This window comes from Amblyraja radiata, chromosome 5 (assembly GCF_010909765.2).
Source record: "Amblyraja radiata isolate CabotCenter1 chromosome 5, sAmbRad1.1.pri, whole genome shotgun sequence".
Classification (NCBI taxonomy): Eukaryota; Metazoa; Chordata; class Chondrichthyes; order Rajiformes; family Rajidae; genus Amblyraja; species Amblyraja radiata.
The window spans coordinates 5849375-5873244 of NC_045960.1; the positions used below are offsets into that span (position 1 = coordinate 5849375).

At 48.5% G+C, this 23870-nt stretch overlaps 1 protein-coding gene across 1 annotated transcript; it reads left to right on the forward strand.

Moving 5' to 3' along the window:
- The first annotated feature begins 6740 nt into the window (after positions 1-6740).
- pcare (photoreceptor cilium actin regulator) lies at positions 6741-23104 on the forward strand. Its single transcript, XM_033020477.1, has 4 exons — positions 6741-9447; positions 9508-10156; positions 10829-12016; positions 22981-23104. Exons 1-4 carry the CDS (start codon positions 6741-6743, stop codon positions 23102-23104), a joined length of 4668 nt encoding a protein of 1555 aa, XP_032876368.1.
- Positions 23105-23870: the final 766 nt, after the last annotated feature.

Genomic DNA, 23870 nt, shown 5'->3' on the forward strand with positions numbered 1-23870 from the left:
GCCCTTCTTCCGTCGCCTCCGGGCCTTTTTCTATGGGAAGGGGTCCTCACCACCCAGTGATGACCCCTTCTCCCATCTCCAACGGACCCCCTCCTCTTGGACTCCCCCAGATGGCCATCTACCTTCTCTAGACCTGTTCAAGTTCCATTTATTGTCACATGCACCAATTGGTACAGTGAGATTTGAGTTGCCATACAGTCATTTCCAACTGTCGGCGGGACATCAACTGCATCAAATTTACCACTCCCCTTACTAACTCTACCCCCCCCCCCCCCCCCCGCTCGCTCTGCAGCAACCCCGACTGGATAATCAAACCTGCCGACAAGGAAGGTGCCGTGGTAGTCTGGTAGACCTCTACCAGACCGGCGACAAGTCTCAAAGACACCTCCTCCTACATATCCTTGAACCATGACCCCACAGACGAGCACCGGACCTTAATCTCAAGCACCATTACTGATTTCATCACTTCTGGCTCTCTGCCCTCTAAAGCCTCCAACCTTATCTACTCCACAAAATCCCCAAACATAACTGTCCTGACAGACCCCGTTTCTGCTTGTTCATGTCCCACCGAATTAATTTCCACATACGTCGACTCCATCCCCTGGTATATCCCTCCCCACCTATGTCCAAGACACCTCACACGCCCTTTGTCTCTTCAATGACTTCCGCTTTCCGAGCCCCCCACTCCCTTATCTTCACTATGGATGTTCAGTCACTCTTCACCTCCATCCCTCACCTGGAGGGTCTTAAATCCCTGCGTTTCTTCCTCGACCAAAGAAGCAGCTGATTTCAGTCTACTAATAATCTTCTCTGCCTAGCAGAGCTGGTCCATACCCTCAACAACCTCCTTTGACTCCTCTCACTTCCTCCAAATCCAAAGCGTAGCTACGGGCACGCGCATGGGCCCCAGCTATGCCTGCCTCTTTGTAGGGCACGTTGAACAATCCCTGTTCAAGATGTACACTGGCCCTATCCCCAAACTTTACCTCCGCTACATTGACGACTGCATTGGTACTACTTCCTGCACCCATGCTAGGACTTTATTCCTTGGGAACTGAGTGCATAAAATCATGTGGAATAGATACGTTGAATATAGTCTTTTTCCCCCAGGATAGGGGAATCCAGAACTAAAGAGCCTGGATGAGAGAATATTTAACAGGAACTGGAATTCATTGCCACAGGCAGCTGTGGAGGTCATGTCAATGGATATTTTTATGGTGGAGATTGACAGAATAGTGATTAGTAAGTGTGGCAGGAGTATGGGAAGTAGGCAGGAGAATGGGGTTGAGTTTAGTTTAGAGATACAGCACGGAAACGGGTCCTTCGGCCCTTCAAGACCGCAACGACCAGCAATCCCCGCACATTAACACATGCCGACACACACGAGGGACAATTTACACTTATACCAAGTGTGCAAACTGAAGCCAATTAACCTACAAACCCGTACGTCTTTAGATTGTGGGAGGAAACCGAAGATTTCGGAGAAAACCTACGCAGTCACGGGGAGAATGTACGAACTCCGTACAGACAGCACCCGTAGTCGGGATCGAACCCGGGTCTCTGGCGCTGCAAGCTCTGTAAGGCAGCAACTCTACTGTTGCGCCCCTGTGCTGCCTGCGAGAGGGAAAGATAGATCAGCTATGATTAAATGGTGGAGTACACTTGATGGGGAAAAGACCTAATTCTGCTCCTAGAACTTATGAACTTAATAGGAACTTTCAAGAAAACCTTTTATGCACAGAGGGTTGAGGTTATAAGGAAAGAGCTGCCAGAAGAGGTAGCTAGTACAATTGCAACATTTAAAAGCCATTTGGACAGATACATGGATAGAAATGGTTTATAGGGATATGGTGATAAGGGCCAATTGGACTAGCTTAGATGGGGCATCTTGGTCAGCATGAACAGGTATAATGCTGTGACTCAATGACCACCTACAATTCTCGCCAAGAATTCTCCTATTCTCCTTGAGCATCCAAAAGCGGAAAATAATGCAGAAAGATGTGACCACTGCCCAGTCCATCATCGGCTCTGACCTTCCCACCATCGAAGGGATCTATCACAGTCGCTGCCTCAAAGGCTGCCAACATCATCCTGCCACACCATTCTGGCCACACTCATCTCTCCGCTGCCATCAGGTAGAAGGTATAGGAGCCTGAAATCTGGTACATACAGGTTCAGGAACAGCTGCTTCCCCACAGCCATCATACTATTAAACTCACCATCAAACAAACTCTGAACTATAACAGCCTATTGAACTTTATCTGTATATACATTTATGTGTATATACATGGTCTTTGCTATATAGACACACTGAACTGTTCTGTATTTATGCTTACAATATTCTGTTGTGCTGCAGCAAAGCAAGAATTTCATTGCCTATCTGGGACACATGACAATAAACTCTCTTGACTTGACTTTGCAATTCTGCAGTTATTATTGTCAACAGTACTTAACACTTGATTAAGAAATCCAAACTAACTACCTGCAACTCGCCAAACATTAGAGATGGGGAATCGTGAACCAGAGGGCATAGGTTTAAGGCGAGGGGAGAGGAAGATTTAACAGGAACCTGAGAGGCAACGTTTTTTTTTACACAAAGGGTGATTGGTGTGTGAAACGAGCTGCTGGAAGAGGTAATTGAAGTAAGTGTTATCACAACGTTTAAGAAATATTTCAACAGGTATTTGTACAGGATAGCTTTAGAGGGATATGGGCCAAAAGTAGGCAGGTGGGACCATAGATGGGGCAAGTTGGGCCTGTTTACATATTGAATAACTATGATTAAGATTTCTATAGCAAGTCTACACAAACCCTGCAATAAGTAGATTAAGAGCTTCTCACGCGAGTGTCCAGCAATGTGTCACATATGATCAGCTCACCAGTTGAAAATCTGACCTACAGCTGGAAAAGTAAAGCATCTTACTCGCTGGGATTAGTAGTGCTGCGCGCAAACATTATATTTCAAGGAAGGGTTTCCCTCTTCATTTCTGGTAGTTCCTCTAAGGAGAAATTTTTTAATCTATGGTTAACCTGTGTATTAACAATAGGGATAGATGAAAGAAAGGTCCAAAACAGATAATTCATGTGGGCATCGCATCTTTTGGTCAACGGAAGAAATGTATTGCTTCGAAGTAGATTACAATCTTCCACAATGATCAATTACAAGTCATTTTGCGTGTAGATTTTTTAACAAATGCTTTACGAGGCACATTTATTAACATTGTCTGGAACAAAAGTGACATCCAACAATCAACGGCAACTTGCGCGCTACATTCCCAGGCGAAGATAGCGATAATTAGCAATCTTCTTCAGTTTTCAAAACATTGCATTGACATAGATGTAGATTTCATGATTGGTGGATGAGACATTAACTTGCATTATTCCGGTCTACAATTTAACCTAGTACTGGTAGTGAGATGTGCCCACCGAAACTGTCTCATCCAAAATCAAGATTTTGTGCATATGTGACTCCCATTAGCGTTACAACCTAGCCTTTACAACTCTTCTTCTAAAATCTCTTTCCACAAAACATCGTAATTGTTTCATTTTCCCCAATTGGCCTGTCTCCACCTTCCAACCTCAGCTGTTTACTCCTTCAACGTTGGTACTCATTTTGCAATCCTCATTTTCTATCTTGGTTACCCTATCTCTTGTGCTGAAAATCACCGCCATCGTGTCCATTTTAGATTTCTTGCTCTCACAACTTCACAAATCATATTCAAGCACAGATTTTTTTTATTTTTCAGTTTTAGAATTTGGGTATCATTGGCATCCACTTTCTATTCATAATTGCCCATGCAAAAGTGATGGGCGAGTTGCCTTCATGAAAACCTGCGGTCCTTCGGGTGAAGGTATTACCAATGTTTTAGAGAAGGGAGACCCAAAATGTAGTTTAGTTTAGAGATATACCGTGGAAACAGGCCCTTCAGCCCGCCGAGTCCGTGCTGACCAACTATCACCTGTACACTAGTTTATCCTTCACTAGGGATAATTTACAGAAGCCAATTAACCTACAAATCTGTACATCTTTGGAATGTGGGAGGAAACCAGAACACCCGGAAAAAACCCACGCGGTCACAGGGAGAACGTATAATCTCAGTACAGTCAGCACCCGTAGTCAGGATCGAACCTAGGACTCTGGCGCTCTAAGGCAGCAACTCTACCGCAGCGCCACTAATTCCAGTGACAATGAAGTACTGGTAATACATTTCCACATCAGACTGATGTGCAACTTGGAAGTGAATCTGCAGGTTACCCGTTTCCTCTTTGCGGCAGAGGTTATGGGTTTAAGGGGTGCCAAAGGAATAGCCTGGGCAGGTACCTGCAGTATGTCTTTATTGGTAGGACACATCACAGTCATTGTATTCCACACGTGGTTGATAGCGCGCTGATCCGTGACCTATTTTACTTTAGATCATTTTGAAATTCTTGAGAGTTGCTGATGTTTCACTCATTTTGGTACATGCTTACGGTTTGCAGATATTGCAAAGAGTTTGAGTTATTCAGCCACAAATTTACACCTACCCAGCTCAGTTTTTAATATCAATCTTCTGGTAGCTAAAATCTTCTAATTCATCCTGGTCAGTGGATCAAACCAGGGGCTTCCGCCATTTATTTGATTCGGTTCCATGCTTAGCTGTGCAGCCAACCTGCCTGGCATCAGGATAATATTTGCAATTTATTTACTTAGATTACAGCCTTCCTAAGATAGTAGTGTTTTCGCCAAGTTAACAGAACAAAAGTTAAAGTTATACTAGACTAAGTAGGACCCGTTGAATGTTTCCCAACGCAATATTCCACCACTCACCCATAGCCCCCAACTGCGCAGGCGCGGCTCATTTCCTCTCATCCCCGAGCACTCCCTCCCCTGCTCTTCATGTGTGGGGGGGGATGGGGGATGTGTGTGGGCTTGGGGTGTAGGAGGGGTGGTGTGGGGGAGGGGGGTGTGGGGGAGGGGGGTGTGGGGGGAGGGGTGTGCGGGCGGCGGAGGGGTGTGTTGGCTAGGGGAGGGGTGTGTGGGCGGGGGCAGGGGTGTGTGGGGTGGGGGAGGGGTGTGTGAGCTGGGAGGGGTGTGGGCTGGGGGAGGGGTGTATGGGCTGGGGGAGGGGTGTGTGGGCTGGGGAGGGGTGTGTGGGCTAGGGGGGGTGTATAGGGGGGGAAGAGAGCTCGGAGAAAAGACGGGGAAGAGCAATGGGGAGAGGGGGGTGCCAAGGGGGAGGGGGAGGGGGAGGGGGGGAGTAGCCAGCGAGGGGGACCAGAGGGTAAGGGGCTGGAGCTGCGGGGCGTTGTGATGGCGCTGCGTTTGGGGCTCACAGCGGGCGCTGGACGCTCTCCTCCGCCGGGATCAGATTCACCGCTTTCCGTTTAGCGATATCGGCGCATCGCTTCCAGTCGCTCTGAAAATTGTGTCAGGTTAGAGACTTCCGCCGGCCATCCACAGCTCCAGTAAAGGCGCCATGGCCGTCCTGCGGAGTGACAGGAGAAGAGACTAATCCGAGCAGCACTGACTGGTCGGAGAGGTGATCGATCTGCGCATGCACATTTTTAAAGATTTTTAAACCTCGCTAACTTTTCCAATTTACCACCGATCGGAACGAAACTTGGTGCACTCGCAGCACAGGAGAATGGTGAATGAGATGGCAAAAATCGTAGCGCTATCTCGTACCGTTTCTGCGCAAATAGAAAAACAGTGCAAACCGGAAGAGCACAAGATCAGAGTGTTAGTTTACTGGGTTTGAGCACATATTCTTTGATACTTCATTGTCATTACTGACAGAATGTTGCCATAATGTCAGAAGAATTATTTTGAACACAGTGATAAACCAAGTCTGTCTGCTATGCTACAAGAGATTCCATGGCACCACCTTAAAATCCGATACATTCTCTCCATAAATGGCTGATCTTCATTTCTCAAACACTGTAAAAATAGATTTCTTTGATTTTTGTGGAACCTATCTCTATGCAAATTGGCCACCATACTGGCTTGCAAAAGAGCAATATTATTTCACGAGTATCCCGTTGTCAGTGAAGTGTTTTGAGATATTTATTTTGAATGCAAAAAGCATTCAATACACACTCGTAAGTTATTTCTAACTGCTGAAACACATTTTCCAATACAGGGCAAATGTAATCACAAGGTTAAGATACTCTAAGGTTGTTGCTGCATCTGTTGTCTTTTCTGCAGCAGTTTAAGTGTACAGGGTTAGATTTGGCAGAAAAAAAGCAAGGCTCTGGAGTTAAATACAATTGAATCAAGGCATCTGCGAATATTTCCCTCTCACTAACCCCTCCTCAACAGTTCCTGACATCTGCTTAATATCACAAGGCATAGACAATTATTCTTTGATTAGCATACTTGGCCAATGTTCAACGCGAGGCAAAGAAGAACTGATTGATGAAACCTGATTAATCTGATAAGCTCAGAATCCTATTCTTAGATGCAGGTCTGATAATGAGCTTAATTTACAGCCTCCAAATCGCGAAAGGTGGAGAGAAAGGCAAAAGGAAAGACCAGCACCTCGATAGGAAACATATATCTGCTCCAAGAATGATCTGCTCCAAGAATGTTTTCATTGCAGTCTGAAGAGGTTTGAAATCCGTCAATCAACAAGGTTTTGCAAAGCAAAGAAACAACCACGATGTGAACAAGTGCACCTGCAGCTGACAGCTGCGCCACAGGGTATGTTAATCCTTCTTTGCGTATATTGATTAGTATTTTTCGCTGCCTAAAGTAAACAGCAATGGGGTGTGCACCATCACAAAGTGAAATAATACAGCACCTTGCAAAAAATACTTTTAAACCTCTAAAGAAAGCCAAGGCCCGGTCATCTGTGGACAGAACGCCTGCTAAAAGCCAACCCACCTCGATCAGTGGAGGTTCGGGAATCTCTGACAGTGAATCGAACCGTTCCGAGGATGTGCCAGAGGATACCAGAGCTTCCAGGAATAAAGTTTCACACCAAGAGGGGAGGGGCCGATGCCAGAAGGTGCCTGCATCGGAGGTGCCCGCAGTCCAGTCTGTAGTTTACAAAGAAACCAATGGAGAAAAACAGGCAACTAGCACCAAGGTGCAAATATTGGAGGTTGTCGGTTCACATGTATGTGCTTCCCAGGACATGCATGTTGAGAAAAACCACAAAGACTGCGATCAGTCCAACGACAGCAACACAGCGCAGCAAACCAAGAGAAACAAGAAAAAGGGTCGTCATGCTGTCAAGCGAACAAAGAGCGGCAAGTTGAGGTCAAGAAGCCAAACTAGAGGCGAAGATGAAAAAGTAAACTTTCCCACATCGATGGTTGAAGCCCATCATGCAGCGTATGCTTATCTCAATCCTACCCTTTCCAAGTACGATGCCATCCTGAGTCTAACTGATCAGGCCACACAAACTCAGCTGACGTTTCAACAGATGATGAGTTTCCTGACCCTGCGCTTTGAGGAAATCAACCAAATGCTAGAAGAAATAGCTGCTGAAGGAGAGAAGCTGGTCAGAGACATTGGCCCTCATCTCACATGGTCTGCTGGGAAAGGAGAACTGAAAGAGCAGCCCGACCTCTTGCAACAGTTGTTGCTTTACACCGTCAACAAGATGCAGACGACCAATGAAATAGTGACCTCCTTGACTACCACGGTCCTGCAGGAAACCAGCGACTACCTGCAAAGTGCTACAAACATTTTTCAAAAGAGGCTGATGGCGAAACAGCATGTGGATGAGAGGCTGCAGCAATTGATTTATCAACTGGGGGCTTGCACGCTGCAAAAGGCCCACACCGAACCCAGAGACACGGCCCTTTATTCTGTGGACAGTGGCATTTGTGTAGATACAGATTCCACAAAGGAATGTTGCACACTGAAGGAACACTGTAAATGTAACAAGAGAACTAGCTGCGATTCCAGCGCTCACCTTTCGTGCAAGGGCTCCATTCCACATTCTTCTTCCACGAACCCAGCACAAACGTCGTCCTGCTCCTCAAATTCTCAACACTGTGCAGTGGATCATCATTGCAAAGGATCATCTTGTTCACCTCCCGAGAAGACAGCTTCCTGCTCCCGTCTCTGTGGATCAACATCCAGTGCTTTATTGAGGCAGAACAGGTCCCTGGAGTCGTTCACCAGCGTTGAATGCGACGCCTTGGCTCACGGGGAATCGCTAGACTTTTGTTCGCTGGGCGAAGATGGGGAAGAAAGCGAATCGGACTCCAGCTCCCCCGGCAGCCCGCAGAGGCCTTGGTCGTCGCCTGCACAAACAACAGTGGCGCGGCCCACCCTGAAAAGGATAGAGAAGCCAGAGAATGAGGAAATGACCATCAAGATCAGAGACGCCATCAGCCACAGAATCCAGTTCGTGCCCACCCCCTCGGCCTCGCAGGTGTGGTCGGACGATGAGGGCAGAGCGTTGCCGGCGAGGCCCAGCAGTGCGGGGTGCCTGAGGAAAGACGGGCCGAGGAAGCGCCGCTCCAGGTCGGCCGAGTCGCTGCGCAGCAAGGCCGAGGATGCCACCCTGCTGGAGCTGCAGAGGACGCAGCAGGTGCTGGGCCGGAGGCTGGACAAGATGCAGCGGCCCGAGGGTGGGCCCGCTCGCCGCGAGGCAGCGGGGAATATAGCTGGCCCCCGCCTTACGGACAGTCCTGACCACACCCAGACCCGCGTTACGGACAGTCCTGACCACACCCAGACCCGCGTTACGGACAGTCCCCGCGTTACGGACAGTCCTGACCACACCCAGACCCGCGTTACGGACAGTCCTGCCCACACCCAGACCCGCGTTACCGGCAGTCCCCGCGTTACGGGCAGTCGGGACCGCGTCAGCCCCCGCCTTACGGACAGTCCTGACCACATCCAGACCTGCGTTACGGACAGTCCCCGCATTACGGACAGTCCTGACCACACCCAGACCCGCGTTACGGGCAGTCCCCGCGTTACGGGCAGTCGGGACCGCGTCAGCCCCCGCCTTACGGACAGTCCTGACCACACCCAGACCCGCGTTACGGGCAGTCCCCGCGTTACGGGCAGTCGGGACCGCGTCAGTCCCCGCGTTACGGACAGTCCTGACCACACCCAGACCCGCGTTACGGGCAGTCCCCGCGTTGCGGGCAGTCGGGACCGCGTCAGTCCCCGCGTTACGGGCAGTCGGGACCGCGTCAGTCCCCGCGTTGCGGACAGTCGGGACCGCGTCAGTCCCCGCGTTACGGGTAGTCCGGCCCCAAGCGTCGCCAACACCAAGCTGAGGGCCTCCCTACACCGGGGCTTCAACGTGCTACCCAGCCCGGAGAGGGGAGCCGGCGGCTCGGTGCAGGGGCTCATCGGCAGCTTCAGCGCCGCCGGATCCCCGCCGCCGCCGCCTCCTCCAACCTCCCGCCGGCCCAGCGCACCCACCTTGCCCTCGGCGCCGCCTGTTGCTCGCAAGAAGCAGCGGGCCAGCAGCGCCCCGGCCGCCGCCGCCGCTGGAGGTAGTGGTGGTGGTGGTGGTGGTGCCAGTGCCGCCGCTGGAGGTAGTGGTGGTGGTGCAGGTGGTGCCAGTGCCGCCGCCCTCCCCGGGGCCGGGCCGTCGCTGCCAACGGCCGCCGACACCTTCCCGCCGCCTCCCACGGCCCTCGAGCTGTCCGGCGCCTTGGCGCCCGCGCCCTGCTGCACATGCGCGGTCACGGCAGCGAGGGTCGGGCGCGCAGGCGCGGTCGCGGACGCCGGCTCCCGCTCCCCGCAGGGCGCATGCGCGTCAACGGACGCCGCCGGCACGTGCGCGGCGACTGACGGCGCAGGCGCGTCGGGCCCCGTTGCCATGGCGACGGTGACGCGCCGACTGATGACGCGCCTGGAGCCGGCGGCCCTGCTGCCCAGCAGACTCGGCCCCAGCCCCAGCCCCGGCCCCCAGTCCCAGGCCCGCTCCCTGTCCCAGACCCAGACCCAGACCCAGACCCGCCCGGCCGGGGCGGCGGAGCCTCAGCACCGCTCCAAGGCCCCGGGCCCGCTCCACCACTGGCAGCCCTACAAAATCATCAACCTGCGCTACGCCGGAGACTGCCCGCCCACTGTGGCCTCCTCCCCTCCTCCTCCTCCTCCTCCTCCTCCCCCAGACCGCAGGGGAGGGGACGCGGGTGGAGCATGGACTGCCTTCACCCCGGCCGGACGCACAGTGCCCTCGCCTCCCCTGAAGAGACCGTGCCAGCGATCACTCAACTCCATCCAACCATCACCCAACTCAACCCAACCATCAACCAACTCCATCCAACCATCACACAACCTAACCCAACCCTCACTCAACTCCACCCAACCATCACCCAACTCAACGCAACCATCACCCAACTCAACGCAACCATCACCCAGCTCAACCCAACCATCAACCAACTCAACCCAATCGTCAGTTGACTCAAGCCAATCGTACCTCAACTCAACCCATTTACCCGTTAACCCCACACATCCACCCGTTAACCCTGCCCATCCACCCTTTAACCCAGCCCATCCACCCGTTAACCCAGCCCATTCACCCGTTAACCCAGCCCATCCACCTCTCAATCCAGCACATCCGCCCGTGAACTCACCCCATTCATCCATCAATCCAGCCCATTTTCCCACCAGACCAACACAACCAGCTGTTAACCCAACACAGCCATCTGTCAACTCATCACAATTAACTGTCAACCCAAGACAACCATTTGTCAAGTCAGCGCAACCAACCGTCAATACACCGGTTAACTCAACACAACCACCCGCTAAATCACCACAGTCACCCGTCAACTCATCCCAGCCTAATGTCAGCCCAACCCACCCACCCATCAATCCGACACGACCGCAATTGTCTGTCAACCCTAGCCAATCTTCTCTCAATTCAAGGCCACTGCCCACCAACTCAACCCAGCCATATGTCCAGTTCACCCATCCATCCATTGGCTTAACCCCACCCTCTGTCAGCTCCGCCCAGCTATCCGACGACTCACCTCATCAATCTGTCGACTCAGCGAGTGCATCCGTGAGCTCAGCCCACCCTGCTGTCAACCCGATCCAAGGATCTGACAACCTCACCCACCAATCTGACAACCTAGCCTGCCAGCCTCTCAACTCGATCCAGCAAGCAGACCGCTCGATTGTCAGCAGCCCTTCGATCGTCAAGGAAATGTCCCCAATAAAGCTTGTATCTCAAGCGCATTCATTGGGTAGGAAGCCCGCCAGTCTGCCTTCTCAACTGAGGTCGTCTTTTCAAGCAATCGGACTCCCGCCTCCCTTACCTACTGGCAGTGAGAAAAGATTTGCAAGCCCACCTTTGCCGCCTAAATCCCTATTCCGACCTATTGGCTATACAACACCATCCCCTTCTGCTGGGAGGAGGTGTCCAGAAGCAGCCCGGGAAGCCAAGCCCTTGCCTCACGTTCACACCAACAGACATCCAAGCCCACCAAGAGTTAGTAAGCAGCAGACTCCGCCGGCCAGCCCGACAAGATCCTGTCCACTCACGGTAAAGAAGCTGCCTAGTCCTCCGGCCCATCGGAAGCTTCCAAGTCCACCGACACAGCAGAAGCAGACCAGCCCGTTCCTGCACCGTAAGCTGCCAACCCCACCAACCAGCTCCAGGCAATCAGGCTCAGCTTCATGTACCAGCAACTCTTCTCCGCCCATCTCACCGGTATTGTTCCGGAAAGGGTCCAATGACCAGTCTGAGGATGACTTAGACTCTCGGAGGTCTGGGAGAAATGGATCCAATGCTTCATCCATATTCTGTCAATTGTCTAACTCAATTTTCGAGGCTAAGCCATCTTCTTTGAACAGTTTCGGCGCAGCAGACACAAGTGGCCAATTGCCAAACGTCCTTCCGGGAGATGGTAGCCCGATGATGTCAAGAGCAGCGTGGAGGAACAATTTTATGCTCAAAAAGCCCGGAGATCGGCAGAGAAGGTTGACCCTGAGTGGTGTCCACCCCCAGCCTTTTGTTAAGAGGAATTATCTATTCGATAGTAAACCTGGGACCCAGAATAGACGGTGTGTATCAACTACTGCTGGAAGTGAACCAGCACTACACAGCATTGGGTAAGTACTGCACTGGCTTCAATCAGTATTCAATGTCTAAAGAAGGGTCTCGACCCGAAACGTCACCCTTTCCTTCTCTCCAGAGATGCTGCCCGTCCCGCTGAGTTACTCCAGCTTTTTGTGTCTATCTTCAGTTTAAACCAGCATCTGCAGTTCTTTCTTACGCAATATTCGAGAAGGAATTTTTTATGCAACTCCTAAGTTTGTAGGCAATCCAGTCACCATTTGGAGGGGTTGACACAACAACCATGTTTAAATATGCAAGGCCATAAAGTGCTGGAATAGCTCAACAGATCAGGCAGCATCTCTGGAAAACATGGATAGATGGCGTTTCAGGTCGGGACCATTTTCTCTATGCCGCATCATGTCTGCTCCATAGCTGATCTATTTTTCCCTCTGTACCCCATTCTCCTGCCTTCTCCCCATACGCTTTGACACCCTTACTAATCAAGAAACCCCTGCAATCATTCTGACTCAAAACGTCACCTATCCACGTTCTCTTGAGATGCTGCCTGATCCGCTCTCTAGAGATGCTGCCTGATCCGCTGAGTTACTCCAGGAGTTGTGTGTCCTCCTTTGTAAACCAGGATCTGCAGTTCCTTGTTTTTTGTTTTTTTTATTTTATTTTTTTATTTGTTTATTTTATTAGAAGTTAATACAGTACAAAACAGTACAGTGGAACCTAATTTTAAGTGCCAACTGTGTCATACCGTAATCCATTCTATGTACAACCTCTAGTTTTATGTTATAAGGAAGTAAGCAAGACAAGAAAAAGAAAACAATAGAAAGGGGAAAAAGTGGCAAAATAGATGGTAGAGAGTAGAAAAACGTGAAGTGTGTATATAAAAAACAAAAAAAAATAAAAAAGAAAAAGTAGAAAGTAGAAATAGAAGAGAAGGCCCCTTAAAAGAGAATTTTTCAAATCTGTATTCGGAGATGTAGATCTATCCACGTCATGAACTGAAATCAGCAATCCTTATGGTACCGCTGCATCACATGATTCCAAAAAGTCGATGAAAGGAGACCAACTCCTTAAGAATTGGTCATATTTATCTATTAGTCGGAGTCTCATTTCTTCAAGGCGTGCTATGTCCATCATATTCCTAATCCACATTTTAACAGTTGGTATGGTTGTATTTTTCCAAAATTTAAGTATCAATTTCTTTCCAATTATTAACCCATAATTAAAAAAAACATTTTGGTCTTTATTTAAATTGGTATCTTCTCCTATTATTCCAAATATAATCCATTCCATTTTGGGTTCTATTCTTGACTTGAAGAGCTTTGTAAATATATCAAATATATCACTCCAAAATTTATTCAACTTTGTACATCCTACAAATGAATGTGTTATATTAGCATTTTGAAACAAACATTTATCGCATCTGGGGGAGACGTTTGGATAAAATTTATTCAACCTCGTTTTTGAATAATATAGTCTATGTAATAATTTGAATTGAATTAAATTATGTCTTGCATTAATAGAACAGTTATGTGTATTCATCAAATACTTTTCCCATCTATCCTTCGAGTTCCTTGTTTTAACAAGATTAACAAGATTAAATAGATTATTTCAATATCTCTGCATTTCCCTAACCATTCAAGAATATAAGAAATTTAAGAAAATCTTTGTCATTAAACTGGCGATGATGAATATAAAAGGATGATGCTGGGACTGGATAAGCCAGGATTTTATTTCTGTGGACTGTAGATGGCTGAGGGGGTGACCTTATAAACTCATGAGGGTGAATAGCCACAGTCTTTTACCCAGAGTAGATGAATATATAAAATTAAAAGCTGGAAAGGGTGTAAAAAGGATTAACAAGGATGTTGCCAGGATATGAGGGCCTGAGCTATTGGGTGAGTTTGAGCAGGTTAGAAAACTTCATTCCTTTGAGCACAAGAGGATGAAGGCTGATCTTATAGTGTACAACATCATGAGAAGAATAGATAGGATAAATGCATAGCCTTTTACCCAGAACAGGGGAATCGAGAACCTGAGGACATAGGTTTAAGATGAGGGAGGAAATATTTAACAGGAACCTGAGGAGAAATTTTTAACACAAAGGTTGCTGGGTATATGGAACAAACTGCCAGAGAAGGTAGTTGAGGCAGTACTATCACAACATTTAAGAAACAGGCCCTTCAGGATATGGCCCAAATGCAGGCAGGTGGGACTAGTATAGATGGGTCATGTTGGTCAGTGAGCAATTTGGGCCGAAGGGCCTGTTTCCACGCTGCATGACTCTAAAGGGCACAGATTTAAGGTGAGAGTGGAAAGATTTAAAAGGGACTCGAGGGACAGCTTTTTTACAAGTGGAACGAGCTGCCAGAGGGTCTGGTAGAGGCGAGTACAATTATAGCATTCAAAGGACCCTTGGGCATTTACACGGTTCGGAAATGTTTGACAGAACGTGGACCCAGCTCAGTTTAGCAACTTGGTCAGCATCAGGGCATCAGGGCGAAAAGCCTGTTTCTGTGCTCCTAGCTCTGACTCTGTGACTCCAGAGCTGTTTGACCTCCACCTCCCACCCTTGGTCATTCCCTGCTGTGTTTAGTTTGATTTAGTGTAGAGATACAGCGTGGAAATAAGACCCTCGGCCCACCGAGACCGTGCTGACCAGTGATCCCCGTACTCCAGTTCCATCCTACACACTTGGGACAGTTTAAAATTTTTACCAATTAACTTGCAAACCTGCATGGCTGCGGTGTGTGGGAGGAAACCGGAGCACCTGGGGGAAACCCACATGGTCACAGAATAGATGTACAGACAGCACCCGTAGTCAGGGTCAGCCCTGGGTTTCTGGCGCTGTAAGGCAGCAACTCTACCGCTGCGCCACCGTGCTGCCCCTGTGGCTGAACCACAACCTCAGTTCCCCTTTTGTTTCTCTATTCCCTATTTTGCCAGCTATAGCTCAGGTGAAAGTAATAATAATAATAATAATAAATTTTATTTATGGGTGCCTTTCAAGAGTCTCAAGGACACCTTACAAAAATTTAGCAAGTAGAGGAAAAACATGTAAGCGGAATGAAATAAATAGTAGAGGACATGACTTCAGAATTAAGGGACAGAAGTTTAGGGGTAACATGAGGGGGAACTTCTTTACTCAGAGAGTGGTAGCGGTGTGGAATGAGCTTCCAGTGGAAGTGGTGGCGGCAGGTTCGTTGGTATCATTTAAAAATAAATTGGATAGGCATATGGATGAGAAGGGAATGGAGGGTTATGGTATGAGTGCAGGCAGGTGGGACTAAGGGAAAAAAGTTGTTCGGCACGGACTTGTAGGGCCGAGATGGCCTGTTTCCGTGCTGTAATTGTTATATGGTTATATGGTTATAGAGACATGACTAGTACACAAATTAAAGACAGAATTAAATGCAAAACACAATATGAGGCAATTCAAGCACAGATGAAAAGGGAGGGGGACGTGGGGCTAAGGATAGGCAGAGGTGAAGAGATGGGTCTTGAGGCGGGACTGGAAGATGGTGAGGGACACGGAATTGCGGATCAGTTGGGGGAGGGAGTTCCAGAGCCTGGGAGCTGCCCTGGAGAAGGCTCTGTCCCCAAAACTGCAGAGGTTGGATTTGTGGATGGATAGGAGACCGGCAGATGTGGATCTGAGGGACCGTGAGGGTTGGTAGGGGGAGAGGAGGTCAGTGAGATATGTGGGGGCCAGATGGTGGTGGGCTTTGTAGGTGAGGACCAGGATTTTGTAGGTGATCCGGTGGGAGATGGGAAGCCAGTGAAGTTGTTTGAGGACTGGAGTGATGTGATGCCAGGATTTGGTGTGGGTGATGAGTCGGGCGGCTGCGTTCTGAACCATTTGGAGTCGGTTGATGTAGGTGGAGCTGATGCCAAGGAGAAGTGAGTTGCAGTAGTCCAGTCGGGAGGAGATGAAGGCATGGATGAGTCTTTCAGCAGCGGGAGGTGTGAGAGAGGGTCTGATTTTGGCGATGTTGCGGAGGTGAAAGAAGGAGGTTTTAATGACATGGCGGATGTGAGGCTCAAGGGAGAGGGTGGAATCAAAGATCACGCCAAGGTTGCCAAGGTAGTCATCACCTGGCCAGGTTCCAGGTTTGGGTGCATTCCAGACCTCAGAGGTCAACATCTTAAGCTGACAAGTCAGTAACATTGGAGGCCCATCCATCAACTGTGGCATCTTCCAGATGAAGCAACTTCCCTCCCAGGCCACACATCTGGGTGACTTGGCAAATACCTGTCTCTGCATTATCATTTTGAAAACAAGTAAATGGAATAGTGTGAGGTGAGGAGACAAAGATACAGTGGAGTCATTTGTATAATGATAAGAAAGTTCACAAGTGATAGGAGAAGAATTAGTCCATTCGGCCCATCGAGTCTACTCCACCATTCAACATAGCTGATCTATCTTTCCCTCTCAACCCCATTCTCCTGCCTTCTCCCCGTAACCCCTGACACCCGTACTACTCAAGAATCTGTCAATCTCCACCTTAAAACTACCGAATGACTAGGCCTCCCCAGCCGTCTGTGTAGACACAAGTATCTGCAGATGCCGGTTTACCAAAAAAGACACAAAATGCTGGAGTAACTCAGAGGGTCAGGCAGCATCTCTGGAGAACATGGATAGGAGGCATGGGGTTCAGTCTGATGGAAGGTCCTGACCTGAAACATTGCTCTCTAGAGATGCTGCCTGGCCTGCAGGGTAGCTCCAGCAATTTGTGTCTTTTTTAGATAGTATTAAGCAGAGAGTGACAGATAATTATATCTTTTGGGTATCCCTTCAGGATCTGGACCATCCATGGTTCTGAGAGGGTTGGCAAAGCCAATGGGGGACCGGCAGATTTACTTTACACTTTTAGACTTTAGAGACGCAGTGCGGAAACAGGCCCTTCACACATCCCTTCCCCCCCCAATAGAGTTTCTGCATTACAGCGAATGCAGCGCCGGAGACCCGGGTTCAATCCCAACTACGGGTGCTGTCTGTACGGAGTCTGTACAGAGTCTGTACGTTCTCCCCGTGACCTGCGTGAGTTTTCTCATAGATCTTCGGTTTCCTCCCACATTCCAAAGACGTACAGGTTTGTAGGTTAATTGGCTTGGTAAATGTAAAAATATTAAAAAATTGTCCTAAGTGGGTGTGGGATAGTGTTAATGTGCGGGTAACACTGGCCGGCGTGGGCTGAAGGGCCTGTTTTCATGCTGTATCTCTAAACTAGACTGGAGGGCATAACTTTCAGGTGAGAGGGACAAAGTTTAAAGGAGATATAATAATAATAATAATAAATTTTATTTATGGGCGCCTTTCAAGAGTCTCAAGGACACCTTACAAAAATTTAGCAAGTAGAGGAAAAACATGTAAGCGGAATGAAATAAATAGTAGAGACATGACTAGTACACAAATTAAAGACAGAATTCAATTCAAAACACAATATGAGGCAATTCAAGCACAGATGAAAAGGGAGGGGGACATGGGGCTAAGGATAGGCAGAGGTGAAGAGATGGGTCTTGAGGCGGGACTGGAAGATGGTGAGGGACACGGAATTGCGGATCAGTTGGGGGAGGGAGTTCCAGAGCCTGGGAGCTGCCCTGGAGAAGGATCTGTCCCCAAAACTGCGGAGGTTGGATTTGTGGATGGAGAGGAGACCGGCTGATGTGGATCTGAGGGACCGTGAGGGTTGGTAGGGGGAGAGGAGGTCAGTGAGATATGGGGGGGGCCAGATTGTGGAGGGCTTTGTAGGTGATATGCAGTAGGGAAGATTTTTTTTACACAGGGGGTGCCTGGAATGTACTGTCAGTGGTGGTAGTGGGGGCAGATACGATAGTGATGTTTAAGAGGCTTTTAGATAGGCACATGCATATGCAGGGAATGGAGGGATATGGATCATGTGCAGGCAGAGAAGATCAACGTCAGCAATGAGTGTAGGAAGGAACTGCAGATGCTGGTTTAAATCGCAGGTAGACAAAAATGCTGGAGTAACTCCGCGGGACAGGCAGCATCTCTAGAGAGAAGGAATGGGTGACGTTTCGGGTCGAGACCCTTCTTCAGACTAGAAACGTCACCCATTCCTTCTCTCCAGAGATGCTGCCTGACCCGCTGAGTTACTCCAGCTTTTTGTGTATATCTTCAGCATTGATATTGTTGACATTGTTATTTGTGCTATAGTTATATAGTTCTCAGCATTGCAGCGCATCAGGTTGGCTTGGACAAGTTGAGCTAAAGAGCCTGTTTCCACGCTGTATAACTCTCTGACTCCATGGTTCTATGCAATAGGTAAAGCAAAGGGGAAGATACAGAGTGCAGAATATAGTTCTCAGCATTGTAGCGCACCAGTTCCACAGACAAAGTCCAATGTCCGCAATGGGGTAGAGGTGAATCGGACAGTACCCTAGCTTATGAAAGGACCGTTCAGAAGCCTGCCCGCCCCTCAGAAACCCTTTAAATCTATCCCCTCCCACTTTAAATCTATGGCCTCCAGTTTTAGACTCCCTGGGGAAAAGGCTGATCTAACTATCTACCCTACCTATGTATATCAGAATTTTTTTCACCTCTATAAGGTCACACCTCAGCCCCCTTGGCACCGAGGGAAAAAGCCCTGGATATTCAATCTCTCCTATTAACTCAAGCCTTCCAGTCCAGTTAACATCCTTGTGATTCATTTCTGCATTCTCTCCAGCTTAATGACATCCACCCGATGGCATGGTGACCAGAACTGCACACAATACCCCAATTCAGCCGAACTAACTTTTTCCCAAATCCCAAATCTTGTACTGAGTGCCACAGCCGACCAATAGGGCATGCCATATGCCATCTTCACCTCTCTGTCTACCTGTGTTGCTGCTATCAGGGAGCTATGTGCACGCACCCCTTGGTCCCTCTGTTGAAACACTCACCAAGGCCCAGCCATTCACTCTGGTTTAACTTCCCAAATATAACACTGCATTTGGCTGAGTTAAACTCCATCTGCTATTCCTTTGCCCGCATTCTCAGTTAGAACAGAGGATAGCCCACAATGTTTGTGCCGAACATGATGCCAACTTAAACTCGTCACATCTGCTTGCACATGATCCATATACCTCTAATTCCTGCGCTTCCATCTGTCTCTGTCTAAGAGCCTCTTCAACACATTTTTCCTAGGAGAGAAGAAGGCTGAGGGGCGACCTTATAGAGGTTTACAAATTTCTGGTGTCTGGAGGCACAGCAGTAGAGTTGCTGCGTTACAGCGCCAGAGACCCGGTTTCCATTCTGACCACGGGTGCTCTTTGTACGGAGCTTGTATGTTCTTCCCGTGACCTCCGTGGGTTTTCTCCGGGAGTTCTGGTTTCCTCCCATGCCAAAGGTTTGTAGGCCAATTGACTTGGTAAAAATTGTACATTGTCCTTAGTGCGTGTAGGATAGTGTCAGTGGACGAGGATCGTTGTTTGGCGTGGACTCAGTGGGAGAAAGGTCTTGTTTCCACACTGTATCTTTAATCTAAACTAAACTAAACCACCCCTGGCAGTGCGCTCCAGGCCCCTACCACTCTGTAAATTAACCTGCCCTGCACGTCTCTATTAAACATTCTCTCTATCGCCTTATAGCTATGCCCTCTAGTGTTGTACGTTTCCACCCTGGGACGAAGGTTCTGACTGTCTACCCTCTCTATGCTTCTCATAATTTTATACACTTCTATCGAGTCTCCCCTCAACCTCCGACATTCTGGAAAAGAATTGATCAACAACCTGTAGTAATCTTAGCCAACCCTATTCAATATAATCAGAAAGGTATGATTCTGTGAGTATTACTAAGTTAGCCTATTCCCTTACTTGTTTGTTGTCCATCTCTCCAGAGTAGGTGTACTTGCAGATGTTTGTAAGAAGGACTTTATACGATTGAAGATAGACACAAAAAGCTGGAATAACTCAGCGGGACAGGCAGCAGCCCTGGAGAGAAGGAATAGGTGACGTTTCGGGTTGAGACCCTTCTTCAGACTGGTTAGGGATAAGGGAAACGAGAGATATAGACGGTGATGTGGAGAGATAAAGAACAACGTATGAAAGATATGCAAAAAAGTAACAATGATAAAGGAAACAGGCCATTGTTAGCTGTTGGGTGAAAACGAGAAGCTGGTGCGACTTGGGTGGCGGAGGGATAGATAGAGAGGGAATGCCGGGGCTACCTGAAGTGAGAGAAATCAATATTCATACCACTGGGCTGTAAGCTGCCCAAGCGAAATAAGAGATGCTGTTCCTCCAATTTGCGTTTAGCCTCACTCTGACAATGGAGGAGACCGAGGACAGAAAGGTCAGTGTGGGAATGGGAAGGAGAATTAAAGTGTTTAGCAACCGGGAGATCAGGTTGGTTCAGGCGGGCTGAGTGAAGGTGTTCCGCGAAACGATCGCCCAGTCTACGTTTGGTCTCGACGATGTATAAGAGTCCACATCTTGAACAATGGATACAGTAGATGAGGTTGGAGGAGGTGCAAGTGAACCTCTGCCTAACCTGAAAGGACTGTCGGAGTCCCTGGACAGAGTTGAGGGAGGAGGTATAGCGACAGGTGTTGCATCTTCTGCGGTAGCAGGGGAAGGTACCTGGGGAGGGGGTGGTTTGGGTGGGAAGGGATGGGTTAACAAGGGAGTTGCGGAGGGAACGGTCTCTGCGGAAGGCAGAAAGAGGTGGCGATGGGAAAATGTGGCTAATGGTGGGATCTCGTTGGAGGTGGCAGAAATTTCGGAGGATTATGTGTTGAATGCGATGGCTGATGTGGTGGAAGGTAAGGACTAGGGGGACTCTGTCTCTGTTGCGACTAGGGGGAGGGGGAGCAAGGGCAGAGCTGCGGGGTACCGAGGAGACACGAGTGAGGGCCTCATCTAGTGAGAACGAGTGAGAACCCCCGTTCCCTAAAGAATGAAGACATCTCGGATGTTGGATTGAATCTTGGATTGACTGGGACTGGTCTGATAATGTATTCAGCTAATCTCTACTAGTCATCTAATCAAGGACCTGGATTGTGTTGGTTGTTTCAAACCAAAACATTCGCCTCTTTAGTTTAATTGAGTTTAGTTTTGAGTTACAGCATGGAAACAGGTCCTTTGGCCCGACAGGTCCGCGCTGACTATCGATCACCTAAACACTAACATTATCCTACACACACTAGGGACAATTTACAATAATTACAGAAGTCAATTAACCTACAAACCTGTTCGTCTTTGGAGTGTGGGAGGGAGATCAGAGCAGCCGAAGATAACCCACGTGGTCACAGGGAGAACGTAGACTCCGTACAGACAGCACCCGCAGTCAGGATGGATCCCGCGTCTCTGACGCTGTGAGGCAGCAACTAACTCTACCTCTGCGCCACCGTGCCACACTAGTGGAGCTATCATTTACCACAGAGAGCTCACCTTCTTTACATTGGAAGCCATATAATACGTTAGACAACTAGAGACGCTTTGCACAGTAACTTAGGAGCGAGGCACCCTCTGAGACAGCGAGCTGTAACCTGGCAGTCTTGACCTGCGGTTAGAGTGAGGAGAGAGATAAGGTTGAGCATGCGGAGAGGGAGTTTTGCTGGATTCCAGTCAATACTCTCCATGAGTTCTATTGTGCAGGGGGCAAAACAGATACAGTCGGTGATCCCAACTTACATAAAATCTGACTTGCGTAAGGGTGTCTGGAGCGTACCTCGTGCGTAAGTCGGGGAGTGTGCCTATATTAGCCAGGAAGCGAGCGGGCAAGATCATCTCTGACCCCTCTCACCATGGCCACAAACTCTTTGAATCACTTCCCTCTGGAAGGCGACTCTGGACTGTCAAAGCCGCCACAGCCAGACATAAAAACAGTTTTTATCCACGAGTAGTTGCTCTACTCAATAGCCAAAAATCTGTAGCCTCCCTTTGATCTGGTATTTTGTTGGTTCACATGCTTGATCAATGGTGTTTTATCATTAATGTCTTATTATTATTAATGTTTAGTGTTTTCTGAGTCATTCGTAACTGTCACTGTATGTCATGTTGTTACTTGTGGGCGGAGCACCAAGGCAAATTCCTTGTATGTGAATACTTGGCCAATAAACGTACTTACTTATTAGCATAAGACAAGCAATTCAGAATGAGGTAGGGAAACATATCTTCATTTCAAGAGTTGTAAATCTTTGGAAGGCTGTGTCTCTATATTAGGTGCTCTGTCATCTACTACATTCTGCACTGATATTGATATTTTTTGAACACTGAGAGAATACGATGATGGGGGTTGAAAGGCAATGTCAGTGGGGCATGGGATCTGGTTTATTTGGGAGGAGGAATAGATGAGGGTGGAACTGCCACGGAGGAATGAAGGGATGAGAGTAATGTTGGGGGAGGAAGAGACGAGAGTAAGGTTTAGTTTAGAGATGCAACGCGGGAAACAGGCCCTTTGGCCCACCAAGTCCACACTGAGCAGCAATCCCCGTACGCTAGCATTATCCTACACACTAGGAACAATGTACAATGTAAATTGCGATTCCCGTTTCAATGACAATCACCATTCCTCCCCACCCCAATGTTTGAGGGTGACTGAGTTGCTGCCTAGCAGCACCAGTGACATGTGTTTGATCGTCTGTATGGAGTTTGTACCTTCTCCCTACAACCAGGGTGGGTTTTCTCCGGGAACTCTGGTTTCATCTCACACTCCAAAGACGTGCAGGTTTGTAGGTTAATTGGCTTCGGTAAACATTGTAAATTGTTCAAGAAGGAACTGCAGATGCCGGAAAATCGAAGGTAGACAAAAATGCTGGAGAAACTCAGCGGGTGAGGCAGCATCTATGGAGCGAAGGAAATAGGCAACGTTTCGGCCCGAGGAATGGTGATTGTCATTGAAATGGGAATCGCAGGGCTGAAGTATAATCTGAACACACTGTTACAACATTTCTTTTACAATACAACTGCCAGCAGTGGTGAATTTGGGCTAATGGGATTGTCATTGTGGTGAGCCTCTTATTCTAATCCCCATGAACTAATTCTCTTCCCCTAACAGTTTAGATGGAAGTCCTGAGAGTGAGGGCGATCCGTGGACGGGATATTACCTTTCCGATCTGAGAAGCCCCAACCGGTCGGTCTCCCACCCAGAACTCTGCGTCGTTGGCCAGAGGCTCCAGTGAGACAAACAGAGTGAAGAATACAGATGCTGCTAAACCGTGTGGGGTTTCCAATGCGCCTCGCCCACAACCAACCCAGGATTATCTGGTCGTCTTGTGGCACAACAAACTAATCCGCTCTGTTCTTCTTCGTTTAATGAGGTTGACCTACTTAAAATCTTGCGCTGAGCTTTTTGGAACAATATTCATTTTATTTATTTTTCTAAGCTGGCGTGATTTCAGGGCATTGTCCTCCACCTCTGGGGAGATTGTATTGGGATAGATGCAAGGCCGAATCTAGTCTAGGGATTGAAATCTCATGAAGCCACTTTTATTAGAATCAAAGCAGACACAAAATGCTGGAGTAACTCAGCGGGTCAGGCAGCAACCATAGTGTAAATAGAGACATAGTGTAATACAGTGTGGAAACAGGCCCTTCGGCCCAACTTGCCAACAATGTCCCAGCTACACTAGTCCCACCTGTCCATATCCCTCCAAACCTGTCCTATCTATGTACCTGTCAAACTGTTTCTTAAATGTTGGGATAGTCCCAGCCTCAACTACCTCCTCTGGCAGCTTGTTCCATACACCCACCACCCTTTGAGTTAAAAACTTACCCTTCAGATTCCTGTTAAATCTTTTCTCCTTCATCTTTAAGCCTCTGTCCTCTGATTCTCGACTCACCTACTTTTGGCAAAAGACTGCATTTACCCGATCTATTCCTCTCATGATTTTATACACCTCTGTTAGATCCCCCCCCCTCATCCTCCCAGCCTCTCCCTATAGCCCA

Coding starts and splice junctions, on each gene's coding strand:
- pcare (XM_033020477.1), top strand. CDS start 6,741: ATGGGGTGTGCACCATCACAAAGTGAAATAATACAGCACCTTGCAAAA. Junction 9,448..9,507: donor GGCCGCCGCCGCCGCTGGAG/GTAGTGGTGGTG, acceptor GTGGTGGTGCAG/GTGGTGCCAGTGCCGCCGCC. Junction 12,017..22,980: donor CCAGCACTACACAGCATTGG/GTAAGTACTGCA, acceptor TTCCCCTAACAG/TTTAGATGGAAGTCCTGAGA.